At 47.8% G+C, this 19,585-nt stretch overlaps 1 protein-coding gene across 1 annotated transcript in view; it reads left to right on the top strand.

Moving 5' to 3' along the window:
- The window catches only part of LOC110507903 (serine/threonine-protein kinase NLK), a 92,635-nt gene that overhangs the window by 47,562 nt on the left and 25,488 nt on the right, over positions 1-19,585 (top strand). Inside the window, exons 4-7 of the mRNA XM_036964616.1 lie at positions 14,107-14,213; positions 14,391-14,476; positions 17,618-17,827; positions 18,481-18,582. Of these exons, the coding sequence (XP_036820511.1) occupies positions 14,107-14,213; positions 14,391-14,476; positions 17,618-17,827; positions 18,481-18,582 (505 nt within the window). The remainder of the gene's footprint in view (positions 1-14,106; positions 14,214-14,390; positions 14,477-17,617; positions 17,828-18,480; positions 18,583-19,585) is intronic.

Raw genomic sequence — 19,585 nt, 5'->3', positions numbered from 1 at the left:
CCAGAGCCCTGCAAAATGAACTCCAGCAGGCCACAAATGTCCATGTGTCTGCTCAAACGGTCAGAAACAGACTCCATGAGGGTGGTATGAGGGCCCAACGTCCACAGGTGGGGGTTTTGCTACCAGCCCAACACCGTGCAGGACGTTTGGCATTTGCCAGAGAACACCAAGATTGGCAAATTCGCCACTGGCGCCCTGTGCTCTTCACAGATGAAAGCAGGTTCACACTGAGCACATGTGACAGATGTGACAGAGTCTGGAGACACTGTGGAGAACGTTCTGCTGCCTGCAACATCCTCCAGCATGACCGGTTTGGTGGGTCAGTCATGGTGTGGGGTGGCATTTCCTTGGGGGGGGCCGCACAGCCCTCCATGTGCTCGCCAGAGGTAGCCTGACTGCCATTAGGTACCGAGATGAGATCCTCAGACCCCTTGTGAGACCATATGCTGGTGTGGTTGGCCCTGGGTTCCTCCTAATGCAAGACAATGCTAGACTTCATGTTGCTGGAGTGTGTCAGCAGTTCCTGCAAGAGGAAGGCATTGATGCTATGGACTGGCCCGCCCGTTCCCCAGACCTGAATCAAATTGAGCACATCTGGGTCATCATGTCTCGCTCCATCCACCAACGTTACGTTGCACCACAGACTGTCCAGGAGTTGGCGGATGCTTTAGTCCAGGTCTGGGAGGAGATCCCTCAGGAGACCATCCGCCACCTCATCAGGAGCATACCCAGGCGTTGTAGGGAGGTCATACAGGCACATGGAGGCCACACACACTACTGAGGCTCATTTTCACTTATTTTAAGGACATTACATCAAAGTTGGATCAGCCTGTAGTGAGGTTTTCCACTTTAATTTTGAGTGTGACTCCAAATCCAGACCTCCATGGGTTGATAAATTTGATTTCCATTGATAATTTTTGTGTGATTTTGTTGTCAGCACATTCAACTATGTAAAGAAAAAAGTATTTAATAAGAATATTTCAGTCATTCAGATCTAGGATGTGTTATTTTAGTGTTCCCTTTATTTTTTGAGCAGTGTATTTGGCTAAGGTGTATGTAAACTTCTGATTTCAACTGTATGTTGCCCTCTCCATGTAAGGAGTGACGCTGGAGAGGAGAAGCAGGTACAGGGAGTCAATCATTTAATAGGGAACAGACATGGAACAAGACAGGAACAGCAGCAGAACACGGGTAACACGGGTAACGGGTAATATGACAATCAATCCCGAAGCAAGGAACAGAGCTTGGGAACAGACAGATATAGGGAAAGTCATGGCACATCTAATTGAGTCCACGTGAGTCCAATGATCGCTGATGCGTGTGACGGGGGTAGGCAGGTGTGCGTACTGATGGTGACTTGAGTGCGTAATGCTGGGGATCCTGGCGCCCTCGAGCACCAGGGGGAGGAAGAGCAGGAGCAGGCGTGACACTCCATTCTTGTTGTAAAATGGAGTAGCAGAAACTGATCCCCAGTTTCTCATCCATTCCTCTCCTCATACTGTAGGTTACTCTGCTCCATCCCCATCACTCCTCTGAATGACTAGAGGTGTCCAGAGCCCCAGTGGCTGGTGTTCTGTCTCTCTCTCTCACTATCAATCAGGGCATGCCTTTGTACCCGGAAAGAGAGAGAGCCTTGTTATTGTCACCACAGCAGCACAGCAGAGAGAGAGTCAACCACCACCAAGCGAACATGGGCCACAGAGGAAAGAGTGTAGTTTGCATTTCAGCGGAGCAATCAAGCATGCAGATGATTTGCATGAGGATAATTGTACAGTATTAGAGACAGGACAAAAGTAATCTGTTCCCTGCCCTGTCACTGATACAATTGAGGGAATTTTTCATCTGTGCATTGTTGGCAATGATGAGTTGGTTCATACATGAATTGTCAGACTACTTTACCTGTTGCGTGGTATTTAAAAACTATTATTGAAAATATATGTTGTCATTATTAGCCATTGTCACTTTGAGATGACATGGATGCATAGCTAAATATAATTTGCTCCCACAGGGGTTGTCCTTCCCCCGTGGTGTGTCATGGCATGGCTCTAAATTTAGACCACTTTAACAAAATATGAATGATTAATAAATGTTTAAGGCTATACCCTGCATGTCTCTTGCTGGAGAAGCAATACACTATTTATAATGGAGAGTGAGAGTATATACTGTTGGTGAGACGCAGGGTGGCAATTAAGCATTTAGTTTTATCAAGCAGAAAGGAAGCATCTGGAGCCGTGCCCAGGCCAGATAGATGGATCCTTGGCCCCTGGGCCTCATGTTCTCCAATGTGGTGTGGCAGGTTGGCACTTCTCTTCTCCATGTGTCAGAGACGCTAGCAGAGAGGGGATAGGGTAGAAGTTTGCAAGGGAGAGGCCTTGTGATAGAGAGGGAGTGTGTGAGGCAAGGGAGAGGCCTTGTGATAGAGAGAGGGAGGGAGTGTTAGGAAGAGGTGTTACTGTTAAAGGAAGGAGTGTTTAAGTGAGAGCCTTGTGATGGCGGGAGTGTGTGAGGCAAGTGATAAAATACAGAGGGAGCGAGGGGTGAAGAGTAAAGGCACATACAGTTGAAGTCAGAAGTTTACATACACTTATGTTGGAATCATTAAAGCTAGTTTTTCAACCACTTTTTCAACTTCTTGTTAACAAACTATAGTTTTGGTTAGGGCATCTACTTTGTGCATGACACAAGTAATTTTTCCAACAATTGTTTGCAGACAGATTATTTCACGTATAATTGACTGTATCACAATTCCAGTGGGTCCAAAGTTTACATACACTAAGTTGACAGTGCCTTTAAACAGCTTGGAAAAGTCCAGAAAATGATGTCATGGCTTTAGAAGCTTCTGATTGGTTAATTTACATCATTTGAGTCAATTGTAGGTGTACCTGTGGATGTATTTCAAGGCCTACCTTCAAACTCAGTGCCTCAACAATAGTACACAAGTAGAAACACCATAAGACCACACAGACGTCATACCGCTCAAGAAGGAGACACGTTCAGTCTCTTAGAGATGAACGTACTTTGGTGCAATCCCATAACAACAGGAAAGGACCTTCTGAAGATGCTGGAGGAAACCGATGCAAAAGTATCTATATCTACAGTAAAACGAGTCCTATATCAACAAGGATGAAGCTACTGCTCCAAACCGCCTTAAAAAAAAGTATTCGAAAGCCAAGTCGACAAACAGATTACCAACCATTTCGAATCCCACCATACCTTATCCGCTATGCAATCTGGTTTCAGAGCTGGTCATGGGTGCACCTCAGCCACGCTCAAGGTCCTAAACGATATCTTAACCGCCATCGATAAGAAACAATACTATGCAGCCCTATTCATTGACCTGGCCAAAGCTTTCGACTCTGTCAATCACCACATCCTCATCGGCAGACTCGATAACCTTGGTTTCTCAAATTATTGTCTCGCCTGGTTCACCAACTACTTCTCTGACAGAGTTCAGTGTGTCAAATCGGAGGACCTGTTGTCTGGGCCTCTGGCAGTCTCTATGGGGGTGCCACAGGGTTCAATTCTTGGACCGACTCTCTTCTCTGTATACATCAATGATGCCGCTCTTGCTGCTGGTGAGTCTCTGATCCACCTCTACGCAGACAACACCATTCTGTATACTTCTGGCCCTTCTTTGGACACTGTGTTAACAACCCTCCAGGCAAGCTTCAATGCCATACAACTCTCCTTCTGTGGCCTCCAATTGCTCTTAAATACAAGTAAAACTAAATGCATGCTCTTCAACCGATCGCTGCCTGCACCTGCCAGCCCGTCCAGCATCACTACTCTGGACGGATCTGACTTAGTATATGTGGACAACTACAAATACCTAGGTGTCTGGTTAGACTGTAAACTCTCCTTCCAGACTCACATCAAACATGTCCAATCCAAAGTTAAATCTAGAATTGGCCTCCTATTTGGCAAAAAGCATCCTTCACTCATGCTTCCATTGTAAAACTGACCATCCTACCGATCCTCGACTTTGGCGATGTAATTTACAAAATAGCCTCCAATACCCTACTCAATAAATTGGATGCAGTCTATCACAGTGCCATCCGTTTTGTTACCAAAGCCCCATATACTACCCACCACTGCGACCTGTACTCTCTCGTTGGCTGGCCCTCGCTTCATACTCGTCGCCAAACCCACTGGCTCCAGGTCATCTACAAGACCCTGCTAGGTAAATTCCCCCCTTATCTCAGCTCACTGGTCACCATAGCAGCACCCACCTGTAGCACGCGCTCCAGTAGGTATATCTCTCTGGTCACCCCCAAAACCAATTCTTCCTTTGGCCGCCTCTCCTTCCAGTTCTCTGCTGCCAATGACTGCAACGAACTACAAAAATCTCTGAAACTGGAAACACTTCTCCCTCACTAGCTTTAAGCAATCTCTGAAACTGGAAACACTTCTCCCTCACTAGCTTTAAGCACCAGGTGTCAGAGCAGCTCACAGATTACTGTACCTGTACATAGCCCATCTCTATAATTTAGCCCAAACAACTACCTCTCCCCCTACTGTATTTATTTATTTATTTAGCTCATTTGCACCCCATTATTTCTACCATTCCAGTGTTTTACTTGCTATATTGTATTTACATCGCCACCATGGCCTTTTTTTGCCTTTACCTCCCTTATCTCACCTCATTTGCTCACATTGTATATAGACTTACTTTTCTACTGTATTATTGACCGTATGTTTATTTTACTCCATGTGTAACTCTGTGTTGTTGTATGTGTCGAACTGCTTTGCTTTATCTTTGCCAGGTCGCAAATGGATATGAGAACTTGTTCTCAACTTGCCTACCTGGTTAAATAAAGGTGAAATAAATCAAATTTAAGATGTGGAATTACATGCACGCTGCACCTTGGCTCATTTATGACAGGGAGTTTGAAGACAGCGGACCTGACAGGAGGAGGCTTGCAAGCTGAAGAACACCATCTCAACCTTGAAGCACGGGGGGTGGCAGCATCATGTTGTGGGGGTGCTTTGCTGCAGGAGGGACTGTTGCACTTCACAAAATAGATTGCATCATGAGGAGGAAAATTATGTGGATATATTGAAGCAACATCTCAAGACATCAGTCAGGAAGTTGAAGCGTGGTCTCAAATGGGTCTTCCAAATGGACAATGACCCCAAGCATACTTTGAAAGTTGTGGCAAAATGGCTTAAGGACAACAAATTCAATGTATTGGAGTGGCCATCACAAAGCCCTGACCTCAAGCCTATAGAAAAACTGTGGGCAGAACTGAAAAAGCATGTGTGAGCAAGGAGGCCTACAAACCTGACTCAGTTACACCAGCTCTGTCAGGAGGAATGGGCCAAAATTCACCCAACTTATTGTGGAAAGCCACCCAAAACGTTTGACCCAAGTTAAACAATTTAAAGGCAATGTTACCAAATAGTCATTGAGTGTAAGTAAACATCTGACCCACTGGGAATGTGATGAAAGAAACAAAAGCTGAAATAAATAATTATTTCTACTATTATTCCAACATTTCACATTCTTAAAATAAAGTGGTGATCCTAAGCGACCTAAGACAGGGAATTTTTATGAGGATTAAATGTCAGGAATTGAGTTTACATGTATTTGGGTAACGTGTATGTAGTCTACCGATTTCAACTGTATATCTAGTAATGTGTGTGTGTGTGTGTGTGTGTGTGTGTGTGTGTGTGTGTGTGTGTGTGTGTGTGTGTGTACATCTGTAATGTCTATGTTAATGTTTTTAAATGTATGTAAATTGTGAAGTATTTTTGTCTGTAATGTCTTGTTCATTATGTCGGTTCCCAGGAAGACACGCTGTCGCTTTTGCCATTGGTTAATAAAAAATAAAAAAGGGCTGTTATAGAGGGGGAGTTGTTGAGCAGCTGACATGGGGGGGGGGGTATTTGCAGGGAGGCAAGGACCCAACGGAGCACAAGGCACCCAGTGTCCTCAGCCCCCTCCAGCTGGCTGTGGCTGTGTGTGAGTGTGTGTGGCCTCAACCTTTCTCCACTGGTGTGATGTGGCCTCAACCTTCTTCCACTGGTGTGGTGTGGCCTAAACCTTGTTCTATTTGTATGGTGTGGTGTGGCATTCCTCCACTAGTGTGCTGTGGCGGTAACCTTCCTCCATTAGTGTGGTGTGGCCTCGGTGTGGTGTGGCCTCAACCTTCCTCCACTGGTGTGGTGTGGTCTCAACCATCTTCAACTGGTGTGGTGTGGTCTCAACCATCTTCAACTGGTGTGGTGTGGTCTCAACCTTTTTCCACTGGTGTGGTGTGGTCTCAACCTTCCTCCACTGGTGTGGTTTGGCTTCAACCTTCCTCCACTAGTGTGGTGTGGTGTCAACTTTCATCAACTTGTGTGGTGTGGCGTCAACCTTCCTCCAATGGTGTGGTGTGACCTCAACCTTCCTCCACTGGTGTGGTGTGGCCTCATCCTTCCTCCACTGGTGTGGTGTGGCCTCAACCTTCCTCCACTGGTGTGGTGTGGTCTCAACCTTCCTCCACTGTTGTGTTGTGACCTCAAACTTCCTCAACTTGTGTGTTGTGACCTCAACCTTCCTCAACTTGTGTGGTGTGACCTCAACCTTCCTCCACTGGTGTGGTGTGGCCTCAACCTTCCTCCACTGGTGTGGTGTGGTGTGGCCTCAACCTTCCTCCACTGGTGTGGTGTGGCCTCAACCTTCCTCCACTGGTGTGGTGTGGCCTCAGCTTTCCTCCACAGGTGTTGGATGGTCTCAACCTTCCTCCACTGGTGTGTTGTGACCTCAACCTTCCCCAACTTGTGTGGTGTGACCTCAACCTTCCTCCACTGGTGTGGTGTGGCCTCAACCTTCCTCCACTGGTGTGGTGTGGTGTGGCCTCAACCTTCCTCCACTGGTGTGGTGTGGCCTCAACCTTCCTCCACTGGTGTGGTATGGCCTCAACATTCCTCCACTGGTGTGGTGTGGCCTCAACATTCCTCCACTGGTGTGGTGTGGCCTCAACATTCCTCCACTGGTGTGGCCTCAACATTCCTCCACTGGTGTGGTGTGGCCTCAACCTTCCTCCACTGGTGTGGTGTGGCCTCAACCTTCCTCCACTGGTGTGGTATGGCCTCAACCTTCCTCCACTGGTGTGGTGTGGCCTCAACTTTCCTCTGCTGGTTTGGTGTGGTGTGGTCTCAACCTTCCTCCACTGGTGTTGTGTGACCTCAACCTTCTTCCACTGATGTGTTGTGACCTCAACCTTCCTCCACTGGTGTGGTGTGACCTCAACCTTCCTCCACTGGTGTGGTGTGGCCTCAACCTTTCTCCACTGGTGTGGTGTGGTCCCAACCTTCCTCCACTGGTGTGGTATGGCCTCATCCTTCCTCCACTGGTGTGGTGTGGTCTCAACCTTCCTCCACTGGTGTGGTGTGGCCTCAACCTTCCTCCACTGGTGTGGTGTGGCCTCAACTTTCCTCCACTGGTGTGGTGTGGCCTCAACCTTCCTCCACTGGTGTGGTGTGGTTTCAACCTTCCTCCACTGGTGTGGTATGGCCTCATCCTTCCTCCACTGGTGTGGTGTGGTCTCAACCTTCCTCCACTGGTGTGGTGTGGCCTCAACCTTCCTCCACTGGTGTGGTGTGGCCTCAACCTTCCTCCACTGGTGTGGTGTGGCCTCAACTTTCCTCCACTGGTGTGGTGTGGCCTCAACCTTCCTCCACTGGTGTGGTGTGGTCTCAACCTTCCTCCACTGGTGTGGTGTGGCCTCAACCTTCCTCCACTGGTGTGGTGTGGCCTCAACCTTCCTCCACTGGTGTGGTATGGCCTCATCCTTCCTCCACTGGTGTGGTATGGCCTCAACCTTCCTCCACTGGTGTGGTGTGGCCTCAACCTTCCTCCACTGGTGTGGTGTGGTCTCAACCTTCCTCCACTGGTGTGGTGTGGTCTCAACCTTCCTCCACTGGTGTGGTGTGGTCTCATCCTTCCTCCACTGGTGTGGTGTGGTCTCAACCTTCCTCCACTGGTGTGGTGTGGTCTCATCCTTCCTCCACTGGTGTGGTGTGGTCTCAACCTTCCTCCACTGGTGTGGTGTGGCCTCAACCTTCCTCCACTGGTGTGGTGTGGCGTCAACCTTCCTCCACTGGTGTTGTGACCTCAACCTTCTTCCACTGATGTGTTGTGACCTCAACCTTCCTCCACTGGTGTGGTGTGACCTCAACCTTCCTCCACTGGTGTGGTGTGGCCTCAACCTTTCTCCACTGGTGTGGTGTGGTCCCAACCTTCCTCCACTGGTGTGGTATGGCCTCATCCTTCCTCCACTGGTGTGGTGTGGTCTCAACCTTCCTCCACTGGTGTGGTGTGGCCTCATCCTTCCTCCACTGGTGTGGTGTGGCCTCAACTTTCCTCCACTGGTGTGGTGTGGCCTCAACCTTCCTCCACTGGTGTGGTATGGTTTCAACCTTCCTCCACTGGTGTGGTATGGCCTCATCCTTCCTCCACTGGTGTGGTGTGGTCTCAACCTTCCTCCACTGGTGTGGTGTGGCCTCAACCTTCCTCCACTGGTGTGGTGTGGCCTCAACTTTCCTCCACTGGTGTGGTGTGGTCTCAACCTTCCTCCACTGGTGTGGTGTGGCCTCAACCTTCCTCCACTGGTGTGGTGTGGCCTCAACTTTCCTCCACTGGTGTGGTGTGGCCTCAACCTTCCTCCACTGGTGTGGCCTCAACTTTCCTCCACTGGTGTGGTGTGGCCTCAACCTTCCTCCACTGGTGTGGTGTTGTTTCAACTTTCCTCCACTGGTGTGGTGTGGCCTCAACTTTCCTCCACTGGTGTGGTGTGGTCTCAAACTTCCTCCACTCGTGTGGTGTGGTCTCAACCTTCCTCCACTGGTGTGGTGTGGTCTCAACCTTCCTCCACTGGTGTGGTATGGCCTCAACCTTCCTCCACTGGTGTGGTGTGGCCTCAACCTTCCTCCACTGGTGTGGAGTGGCCTCAACCTTTCTCCACTGGTGTGGTATGGCCTCATCCTTCCTCCACTGGTGTGGTATGGCCTCATCCTTCCTCCACTGGTGTGGTGTGGTCTCAACCTTCCTCCACTGGTGTGGTATGGCCTCAACCTTCCTCCACTGGTGTGGTATGGCCTCATCCTTCCTCCACTGGTGTGGTATGGCCTCAACCTTCCTCCACTGGTGTGGTGTGGTCTCAACCTTCCTCCACTGGTGTGGTATGGCCTCATCCTTCCTCCACTGGTGTGGTATGGCCTCATCCTTCCTCCACTGGTGTGGTGTGGCCTCAACCTTCCTCCACTGGTGTGGTATGGCCTCATCCTTCCTCCACTGGTGTGGTATGGTCTCAACCTTCCTCCACTGGTGTGGTGTGGCCTCAACCTTCCTCCACTGGTGTGGTGTGGCGTCAACCTTCCTCCACTGGTGTTGTGACCTCAACCTTCTTCCACTGATGTGTTGTGACCTCAACCTTCCTCCACTGGTGTGGTGTGACCTCAACCTTCCTCCACTGGTGTGGTGTGGCCTCAACCTTTCTCCACTGGTGTGGTGTGGTCCCAACCTTCCTCCACTGGTGTGGTATGGCCTCATCCTTCCTCCACTGGTGTGGTGTGGTCTCAACCTTCCTCCACTGGTGTGGTGTGGCCTCAACCTTCCTCCACTGGTGTGGTGTGGTCTCAACTTTCCTCCACTGGTGTGGTGTGGCCTCAACCTTCCTCCACTGGTGTGGTGTGGTTTCAACCTTCCTCCACTGGTGTGGTATGGCCTCATCCTTCCTCCACTGGTGTGGTGTGGTCTCAACCTTCCTCCACTGGTGTGGTGTGGCCTCAACCTTCCTCCACTGGTGTGGTGTTGCCTCAACTTTCCTCCACTGGTGTGGTGTGGCCTCAACCTTCCTCCACTGGTGTGGTGTTTCAACTTTCCTCCACTGGTGTGGTGTGGCCTCAACTTTCCTCCACTGGTGTGGTGTGGTCTCAACCTTCCTCCACTGGTGTGGTGTGGTTTCAACTTTCCTCCGCTGGTTTGGTGTGGTGTGGTCTCAACCTTCCTCCACTGGTGTGGTATGGCCTCATCCTTCCTCCACTGGTGTGGTGTGGTCTCAACCTTCCTCCACTGGTGTGGTGTGGTCTCAACCTTCCTCCACTGGTGTGGTATGGCCTCAACCTTCCTCCACTGGTGTGGTGTGGCCTCAACCTTCCTCCACTGGTGTGGAGTGGCCTCAACCTTTCTCCACTGGTGTGGTATGGCCTCATCCTTCCTCCACTGGTGTGGTATGGCCTCATCCTTCCTCCACTGGTGTGGTCTCAACCTTCCTCCACTGGTGTGGTATGGCCTCATCCTTCCTCCACTGGTGTGGTATGGCCTCAACCTTCCTCCACTGGTGTGGTGTGGTCTCAACCTTCCTCCACTGGTGTGGTATGGCCTCATCCTTCCTCCACTGGTGTGGTATGGCCTCATCCTTCCTCCACTGGTGTGGTGTGGCCTCAACCTTCCTCCACTGGTGTGGTATGGCCTCATCCTTCCTCCACTGGTGTGGTATGGTCTCAACCTTCCTCCACTGGTGTGGTGTGGCCTCAACCTTCCTCCACTGGTGTGGTGTGGCGTCAACCTTCCTCCACTGGTGTTGTGACCTCAACCTTCTTCCACTGATGTGTTGTGACCTCAACCTTCCTCCACTGGTGTGGTGTGACCTCAACCTTCCTCCACTGGTGTGGTGTGGCCTCAACCTTTCTCCACTGGTGTGGTGTGGTCCCAACCTTCCTCCACTGGTGTGGTATGGCCTCATCCTTCCTCCACTGGTGTGGTGTGGTCTCAACCTTCCTCCACTGGTGTGGTGTGGCCTCAACCTTCCTCCACTGGTGTGGTGTGGTCTCAACTTTCCTCCACTGGTGTGGTGTGGCCTCAACCTTCCTCCACTGGTGTGGTGTGGTTTCAACCTTCCTCCACTGGTGTGGTATGGCCTCATCCTTCCTCCACTGGTGTGGTGTGGTCTCAACCTTCCTCCACTGGTGTGGTGTGGCCTCAACCTTCCTCCACTGGTGTGGTGTTGCCTCAACTTTCCTCCACTGGTGTGGTGTGGCCTCAACCTTCCTCCACTGGTGTGGTGTTTCAACTTTCCTCCACTGGTGTGGTGTGGCCTCAACTTTCCTCCACTGGTGTGGTGTGGTCTCAACCTTCCTCCACTGGTGTGGTGTGGTTTCAACTTTCCTCCGCTGGTTTGGTGTGGTGTGGTCTCAACCTTCCTCCACTGGTGTGGTATGGCCTCATCCTTCCTCCACTGGTGTGGTGTGGTCTCAACCTTCCTCCACTGGTGTGGTGTGGTCTCAACCTTCCTCCACTGGTGTGGTATGGCCTCAACCTTCCTCCACTGGTGTGGTGTGGCCTCAACCTTCCTCCACTGGTGTGGAGTGGCCTCAACCTTTCTCCACTGGTGTGGTATGGCCTCATCCTTCCTCCACTGGTGTGGTATGGCCTCATCCTTCCTCCACTGGTGTGGTCTCAACCTTCCTCCACTGGTGTGGTATGGCCTCAACCTTCCTCCACTGGTGTGGTATGGCCTCATCCTTCCTCCACTTGTGTGGTTTGGCTTCAACCTTCCTCCACTGGTGTGGTGCGGTCTCAACCTTCCTCCACTGGTGTGGTGTGACCTCAACCTTCCTCCACTGGTGTGGTGTGGTCTCAACCTTCCTCCACTGGTTTGGTGTGGTCTCATCCTTCCTCCACTGGTATGGTGTGCTCTGCCTTTTCTTTTCCTTTTCTGGGTTCAGGCCTCAAGTAGCTACATTCCATCTTTATTGGTGGTGTTGTTTGTATGTGTGGGTGTGCGTGCGTGCGTGTGTGTGGGTGTGCGTGTATGTGTGTGTGTGTGTGTGCGTGTGCTTTTGTCAGAGGTGGCTGGCTTAGCTGTGGAGGGTTGATGAGGCAATGCTGCACGCTAAGCTCTAATAACTCTTTTCCTCTCTCTCTCTCTCTCTCTCTCTTTCTGTCTAGCTCTCTCTCTCTCTCTCTGTCTCTCTCTCTTTCTGTCTAGCTCTCTCTATCTCTCTCTCTGTGTCTCTCTCCTCTCTCTCTGTTTATCTTTCTGTCTGTCACTCTCTCTCTCTGTCACTCTCTCTCTCTCTGTCTCTCTCTCTTTCTGTCTAGCTCTCTCTCTGTCTCTCTCTCTCTTTCTGTCTAGCTCTCTCTATCTCTGTCTCTCTGTCTCTCTCCTCTCTCTCTGTTTATCTTTCTGTCTGTCACTCTCTCTCTCTGTCACTCTCTCTCTCTCTGTCTCTCTCTCTTTCTGTCTAGCTCTCTATCTCTCTTTGTCTGTGTCTCCTCTCTCTCTCTGTCACTCTCTCTCTGTCTGTCACTCTCTCTCTCTGTCTCTCTCTCTTTCTCTCTGTCTCTCTCTGTCTCTCTTTGTCTGTCTGTCTCTCCTCTCTCTCTGTCTAGCTCTCTATCTCTATCGCTCTGTCTTTCTCTCTGTCTGTCTCTCTATCGCTCTGTCTTTCTCTCTGTCTATCTCTCTCTCTCTCTCTCTGTCTCGCTCTCTCTGTCTAGCTCTCTCTGTCGGTCTCTTTCGGTTTCTCTCTCTGTCGGTCTCTCTCTTTCTCTGTCTCTCTCTGTATCTGTTTCTCTATTTGTCTGTCTATCTCTGTCTCTCTCTGTCTAGCTCTCTTTCTCTATCTCTATTGCTCTGTCTGTCTCTCTCTCTGTCTTGCTCCCTCTCCCTCCCTATCACTCTGTCTGTCTCTCTCTGTCTAGCTCTGTCTCTTTCTCTGGTTAAAATACAAAAGGGAAAAATAAACAAGCATGAATATGGGTTGTGTATACAGTAGTGTTTGTTCTTCACTGGTTGTCCTTTTCTTGTGGCAACAGGTCACAAATCTTGCTGCTGTGATGGCACACTGGTATTTCACCCAGTAGATATGGGAGTTTATCAAAATCGGGTTTGTTTTCAAATTCTTTGTTGTTCTGTGTAATATGAGGGAAATATGTGTCTTTAATATGGTCATACATTTGTCAGGAGGTTTGGAAGTGCAGCTCAGTTTCCAACTCATTTTGTGGGCAGTGTGCACACAGCCTGTCTTCTCTTGAGAGCCAGGTCTGCCTACGGCGGCCTTTCTCAATAGCAAGGCTATGCTCACTGAGTCTGTACATAGTCAAAGCTTTCCTTAAGTTTGGGTCAGTCACAGTCGTCAGGTATTCTGCCGCTGTGTACTCTGTTTAGAGCCAAATAGCATTCTAGTTTGCTCTGTTTTTTTGTTAATTCTTTCCAATGTGTCAAGTAATTATCTTTTTGTTTTCTCATGATTTGGTTGGGTCTAATTGTGATGTTGTCCTGGGGCTCTGTGGGGTCTGTGTTTGTGAACAGAGCCCCAGGAACAGCTTGCTTAGGGGACTCTTCTCCAGGTTCATCTCTCTGTAGGTGATGGCTTTGTTATGGAAGGTTTGGGAATCGCTTCCTTTTAAGTGGTTGTAGAATTTAACGGCTCTTTTCTGGATTTTGATCATAAGTGGGTATCGGCCTAATTCTGCTCTGCATGCATTATTTGGTGTTTTACGTTGTACATTGAGGATATTTTTGCAGAAATCTCTCTCTCTGTCACTATCTCTCGCTCTCACACACACACACAATTGGGCTGGGCTGGGATGCCTGTGTGCTCTGGGAGTTGGCCTGCCTGCTGACAGTGCTAGATGGCAGGATTAGGTTGTTTCTATCAGAGAGGCGTTTCTATGTACTGTGGTTCAGGTATGCCACATGTATTATGTATCTGCACTGCCTGGATGACGGAGGAGGGAGAGCAAAACGGGTCTGCCTGAGTGTCATCCCCAGGAGAGTGTGAGAGAGGCAGAAAGTGAGCAAGAAAGAAAGAAGGAAATAAATAGAGGCACCGTGGAGGTCTATTAAAACTCACAGCAGGAGCTCTTTGTGACAACGGATCGAGTCCGTACTGCTGCTCCTTGCAGAGGAATTGGAAGAACCTCTGTCAGTAACATCCATTTTTTTTAGGTTAGAATGTAACAGAACAGACACTGTAGATTAGTCTTTCCTCTGCCCATTCCCACTTATTTCCATTTACTCCCTCCCCTCCTCTCTCCACTAACTAGCTCTTCTCTGCAGAATATTTGTGTAGTCTTTGTGGTGTTGTTTTCCTTGACCACTCCTTGTCCAGCTATGTGGTGACAGAACTGATGCAGAGTGACCTCCATAAGATCATCGTGTCACCTCAGCCCCTCAGCTCAGACCACGTCAAAGTGTTTCTCTATCAGATCCTCCGAGGTAAGACCTCTCCAACACGCTCTGACACTCCCAGATTACATTACAAACAATTAAACAGGATTTTCTCACAAATATCAGTTTCAATCGTCATTGATATAAAATGGGGTGCAACCTTCGCATGAGAAACTGTTTGAAAACCGTTCAACTGAATCCTTCCTGGCATGTGTTTTTTTGCAGGACTGAAGTACCTGCACTCAGCTGGCATCCTACATCGAGACATCAAACCTGGCAACCTCCTGGTCAACAGCAACTGTGTGCTTAAGGTTGATCTACTGTCCTCTACTATCTAACATTTCCATCCTCATGTGATGATGACATGTATTAGTCAACTGAGATGTACAGTGTTATTTTTATGAGGTCAAGTTGGGGTTCGATTCTGCTCTGTGGAAGTACAGTATCTGAAATACACACTTGCACTCCTGACTCCTGCCCTCAGTAGCAGTCTGGCGTGGTGAGTCTCTGTAGCCTGTGTTACCGGGGGTCTGATGCCCCAGTGGGATTTCTACAGTACATGATGCTGGGCTCCTGACATAAATCTTCATCCTGGGGCTTGGTAATGGAGGCCCTGCCTTGGTTTATGCTACCCTTAGCTCCCCCTCCTCCCCCCACAGACACTGGAGCGGTGCTAGTCCACGGGTGGGGGAGAGGGAAGAGAGAGAGAAAGGAAGGAGGGAAAGGGGAGAGAACAGAGTGATTCAGTGTGTTCTCTGGCTGACTCTGGAGAACAGATTGTCTTTAGCAGACATTTACTCATTTAGCTCCTAATTCTCATTTCCCAAACGGGAAACCCTCTCCTCTGTGCTATTTTCAGTGGAGCCCATCCCTATCTGCTTCTGTGATTCTCCCTGCCTGCCTGTGATTGTGTGCTATCTGCCCATGATATCAATGTGTATGCCATTATTTTAGAGCGAGGCACTCCTCATTTAATTTCTGATGATGAACATAATGATGATGATGAACATCCCCTTCCAAAAATCTCCTCCCTCAGCAGCATCAGCTACTCAAGCAGTTTGATTCAGTTGTGTACAAGCAGTAATCGTCTGGAGTAACGTGACATGGCCCGTAGCGGTGCAACACTAATGTGGCTCCCCCAATCTTTCACTTCCTGTCATTCTGTCCAGAATTTATATATAGTTAACATAGCAAAAACAAGAAATGGGAAAAAACAGCTGTTATTTAGCACGTAGCTGTCATAAGAGACCGAGCTGGAAGTGTGTCCCTGTATTGACATCGTAGAAGAGGTTGATGATTAACTTCATTGAGTGTTTTCATTGGACATTTAATTAGTGACGCTTTTCTGATATACAGTGGCTTGTGAAAGTATTCACCCCCCTTGACATTTTTCCTATTTTGTTGCCTTACTACCTGGAATTAAAATAGATTTTTGTGGGGTTTGTATCATTTGATTTATGCAACATGCAAGATGCTAAATATTTTTTAATTTGAAACAAACAAGAAATAAGACAAAAAAAACAGAAAACTTGAAAGTCAATACTTTGTAGAGACAAGACACCTTTTGAACACCTTTTGAAGCAATTACAGCTGCAAGTCTCTTGGGGTATGTCTCTATAAGCTTGGCACATCTAGCCACTGGGATTTTTGAAGGACAAACTTCTCCAGGTCCTTCAAGTTGGATAGGTTCCGCTGGTGTACAGCAATTTTTTTATTTTTTACCTTCATTTTACTAGGCAAGTCAGTTAAGAACAAATTCTTATTTTCAATGACGGCCTAGGAACAGTGCCTGTTCAGGGGCAGAATGACAGATTTGAATGACAGATTTGTACCTTGTCAGCTCGGGGATTCGAACTTGCAAACTTTCGGTTACTAGTCCAACGTTCTAACCACTAGGCTACCCTGCCGCCCCCAATCTTTAAGTCATTCCACAGATTCTCATTTGGATTGAGGTCTGTTTCCCCTTAAACCACTTAAGTGTTGCTTTAATGATGTATGCTTAGGGTCATTGTCCTGCTGGAAGGTAAAACCTCCTTCCCAGTCTCAAATCTCTGGAAGACTGAAACAGGTTTCCCCCAAGAATTTCCCTGTATCAATTCCTACAGGTTTCCCAGTCCCTGCCGATGAAAAACATCCCCACAGCATGATGCTGCCGCTACCATGCTTCACTGTGGGGATGGTGTTCTCTGGATGATGGGAGGTGTTGGGTTTGCGCCAGACATAGCGTTTTCCTTGATGGTCAAAAATCTCAATTCTAGTCTTATCTGACCAGAGTACCCCTTCATCCATATGTTTCTGGAATCTCCCACATGCCTTTTGGCGAACACCAAACATGTTAGCTTATTTTTTTTAATTGTATACAGGCCACTCTTCCGTAAAGCCCAGCTCTGTTGAGTGTACAGCTAAAAGTGGTCCTATGGACAGATACTCCAGTCCCCGCTGTGGAGCTTTGCAGCTCCTTCAGGGTTATCTTTGGTCTGTTCCCTCTCTGATTAATGCCCTCCTCACCTGGTCCTTGAGTTTTGGTGGGCAGCCCTCTCTTGGCAGGTTTGTTGTGGTGCCATATTCTTTAATTGTTTTAATAATGGATTTAATTGTGCTCCGTGGAATGTTCAAAGTTTCTGATATATTTTTATAACCCAACCCTGATCTGTACTTCTCCACAACTTTGTCCCTGACCTGTTTGGAGAGCTCTTTGGTGTTCATGGTGCTGCTTGCTTGGTGGTGCCCCTTGCTTAGTGGTGTTGCAGACTCTGGGGCCTTTCAGAACAGGTGTATATATACTGAGATCATGTGACAGCTCATGTGACTCTTAGATTGCACACAGGTGGACTTTTTAAAATTAATTTATGTGACTTCTGAAGGTAATTGGTTGCAACAGATCTTTTTTATGGGCTTCATAGCAGAGGGGGTGAATACATATGCACGCACCGCTTTTCAGTTTATTTTTTAATATATCATTTTCTGAAACAAGTAATTTTTTAAATTTCACTTCACTGATTTGGACTATTTTGTGTATGTCCATTACATGAAATCTAAATAAAAATCCATTTAAATTACAGGTTTTAATGCAACAAAATAGGAAAATTACCAAGGGGGATGAATACTTTGGCAAGGCACTGTAACGGCTCATTCCTTGAAGAGCTTGGGGGAAGTGAGATATGAGTCAACAAAGAATTTCGGAGCAGCTCGTTAGTCCATTTATGAACGATCCAAATATTCCATTCTTTTGTGTCTTTAGAGGAATCAGACAATGTTCTTATTCAGTTATTTAACAATTGACACTGGCCAGTGCCACTGGTAAGCTACCAAATAATAAATGGTGTATCTTGTAAGAAGCTGCATGCATCTAAACCTTGGGTTAGGTTGGGTTGGGAGGACTAGTCTATTTGTGTATTGGTATTGATAGATGTAATAATGTGAACATGTTCTCTGCCTTCATACCTCTTCAGATCTGTGACTTTGGGCTGGCGCGGTTGGAGGAGCTGGACGAGTCTCGTCACATGACTCAGGAGGTGGTGACACAGTATTACCGTGCGCCAGAAATCCTAATGGGCAGCCACCATTACTCCAACGCCATCGACATCTGGTCTGTAGGATGCATCTTTGCCGAGCTACTGGGCCGACGCATCCTGTTCCAGGCACAAAGTCCCATCCAGCAGGTAACCAATACTGTAAACACTGGGGACATGTTGATCTGACATGGGATACTTGCTGATCTAATATTCAGTGTAGAGCATTTCCTTGCTTACTTTATAAGAAAAAAAGTTATTGGCTATTCTTGGTTGTGTTTGTTAGTCAGTAGACTTCACTGAGGTGTGTTATTTCAGCTTGGTTTGAGCTTTCAGAGATAAAGTCTGTATTTGAAAACAGGACAGAGCTTCCTTGACCCCTTAATGTCCATGTCTCTCCAAACCTTGGGCTCTGGTCCTGCCTCCTTTACCTCCCTTTCAGAGATGACATGTTGAGTTAGATGGGGAGGAAAGCAGTCTTATGTCTCAATAAACACTACTCCCTTTCACTTCTGATATTGACACAAATAGCTCATGTCTAAATTGACTTGTTAACAGACACTGTAAGTTTACAATGGACTGAAACATTGCATTCTGGAGCAATAAGTCAATACGCAGTGTAGCTCCCTGGAGTCCTTAACTTGGCCTGCCTCTCTCAAATCCCTCGCCTTACTGCATATGTGCCATAGCGTGTGTGTGTGTGTGTGAGCATGTGTGGGTTTGTGTGTTTGTTCGTGCATGCGTGTGTCAAGTACAGTAACATATGCTGCATGATGTTCTTCTGTGTGTGTTCTGTGTTGTAGCTGGATCTGATCACGGACCTGCTGGGCACTCCCTCTCTGGAGGCCATGAGGACGGCGTGTGAGGGGGCCAGGGCCCACATCCTCAGAGGACCACACAAACAGGTAGGGACATGGATGAGCAGTGTGTGTTCTCTGGTGCAGGACAGAACATTTGTCTCCTGAGCTAGGTTTTCATAAGTCCTATAAATCAAATATATTTTCGGTAATCATGGCTGGATGGGAATATGTATCTGTGACATATTTGTTTCCACACATGGTTACAGGAGTCAGACACATCAGTGATGAGTGGTCCTCTTGGACAGCAAAATGGTGTCTTAGTGTTGTTGATGTTGTTTGTTTCATTGACTTTTGAGCCATATTAAGCCAGAAGGGATCCTACTTCCTGCCACCAGTGCAGTCCCAGGACACATCATGGGGGTGAAGGGGGAGGCAGGGGGGCTTGATGGTGGTCTGAAAAAATTTATGACACTTGCAGAAATGCAGTGGTAGGAAATATACATTTGTGGTTAATCTTTTCATCACAAAACCGACAGATTTTGCCAACTACATTTCATTGGCAAGATTAGAAAATCTAGGCATGACAAGCCAGCAGCACACACTGACACTACACATCCAAGTATTTTTTATTTCTTCTTATAATAAAAAATAAAAAAAGCTTTACAGCGAAAGCACACCATGCGAGGACATGAAAGCATTACATACATTTTCCAACCAAGCAGAGGCATCACGAAAGTCAGAAATAGCGATAAAATAAATCACTTACCTTTGAATATCTTCATTTGGTTGCAATCACAAGGGTCCCAGCTACATAACAAATTGTCCTTTTGTTCGATAAAGTCCTTCTTTATATCCCCAAAAGGTCTGTTTCATTGGCGTGCTAAACTCAGTAATCCACCAGTTTCCCTCGTTCAAAATGCATACAAATGAATCCCATAAGTTACCAATAAACTTCTTCCAAACATATCATACAATGTTCCTAATCAATCCTCAGGTACCCTAATATGTAAATAAACAATCAAATTTAAGACGGAGAATACCGGAGACCATTACCCGGAGATAAATAACGAAGTACGCGCACTCAACGGGACGCGCAACAAACACTACA

Source organism: Oncorhynchus mykiss, chromosome 27, assembly GCF_013265735.2.
Source record: "Oncorhynchus mykiss isolate Arlee chromosome 27, USDA_OmykA_1.1, whole genome shotgun sequence".
In the NCBI taxonomy this organism is placed as follows: Eukaryota; Metazoa; Chordata; class Actinopteri; order Salmoniformes; family Salmonidae; genus Oncorhynchus; species Oncorhynchus mykiss.
This window is presented reverse-complemented; position numbering and strand designations above follow the sequence as displayed.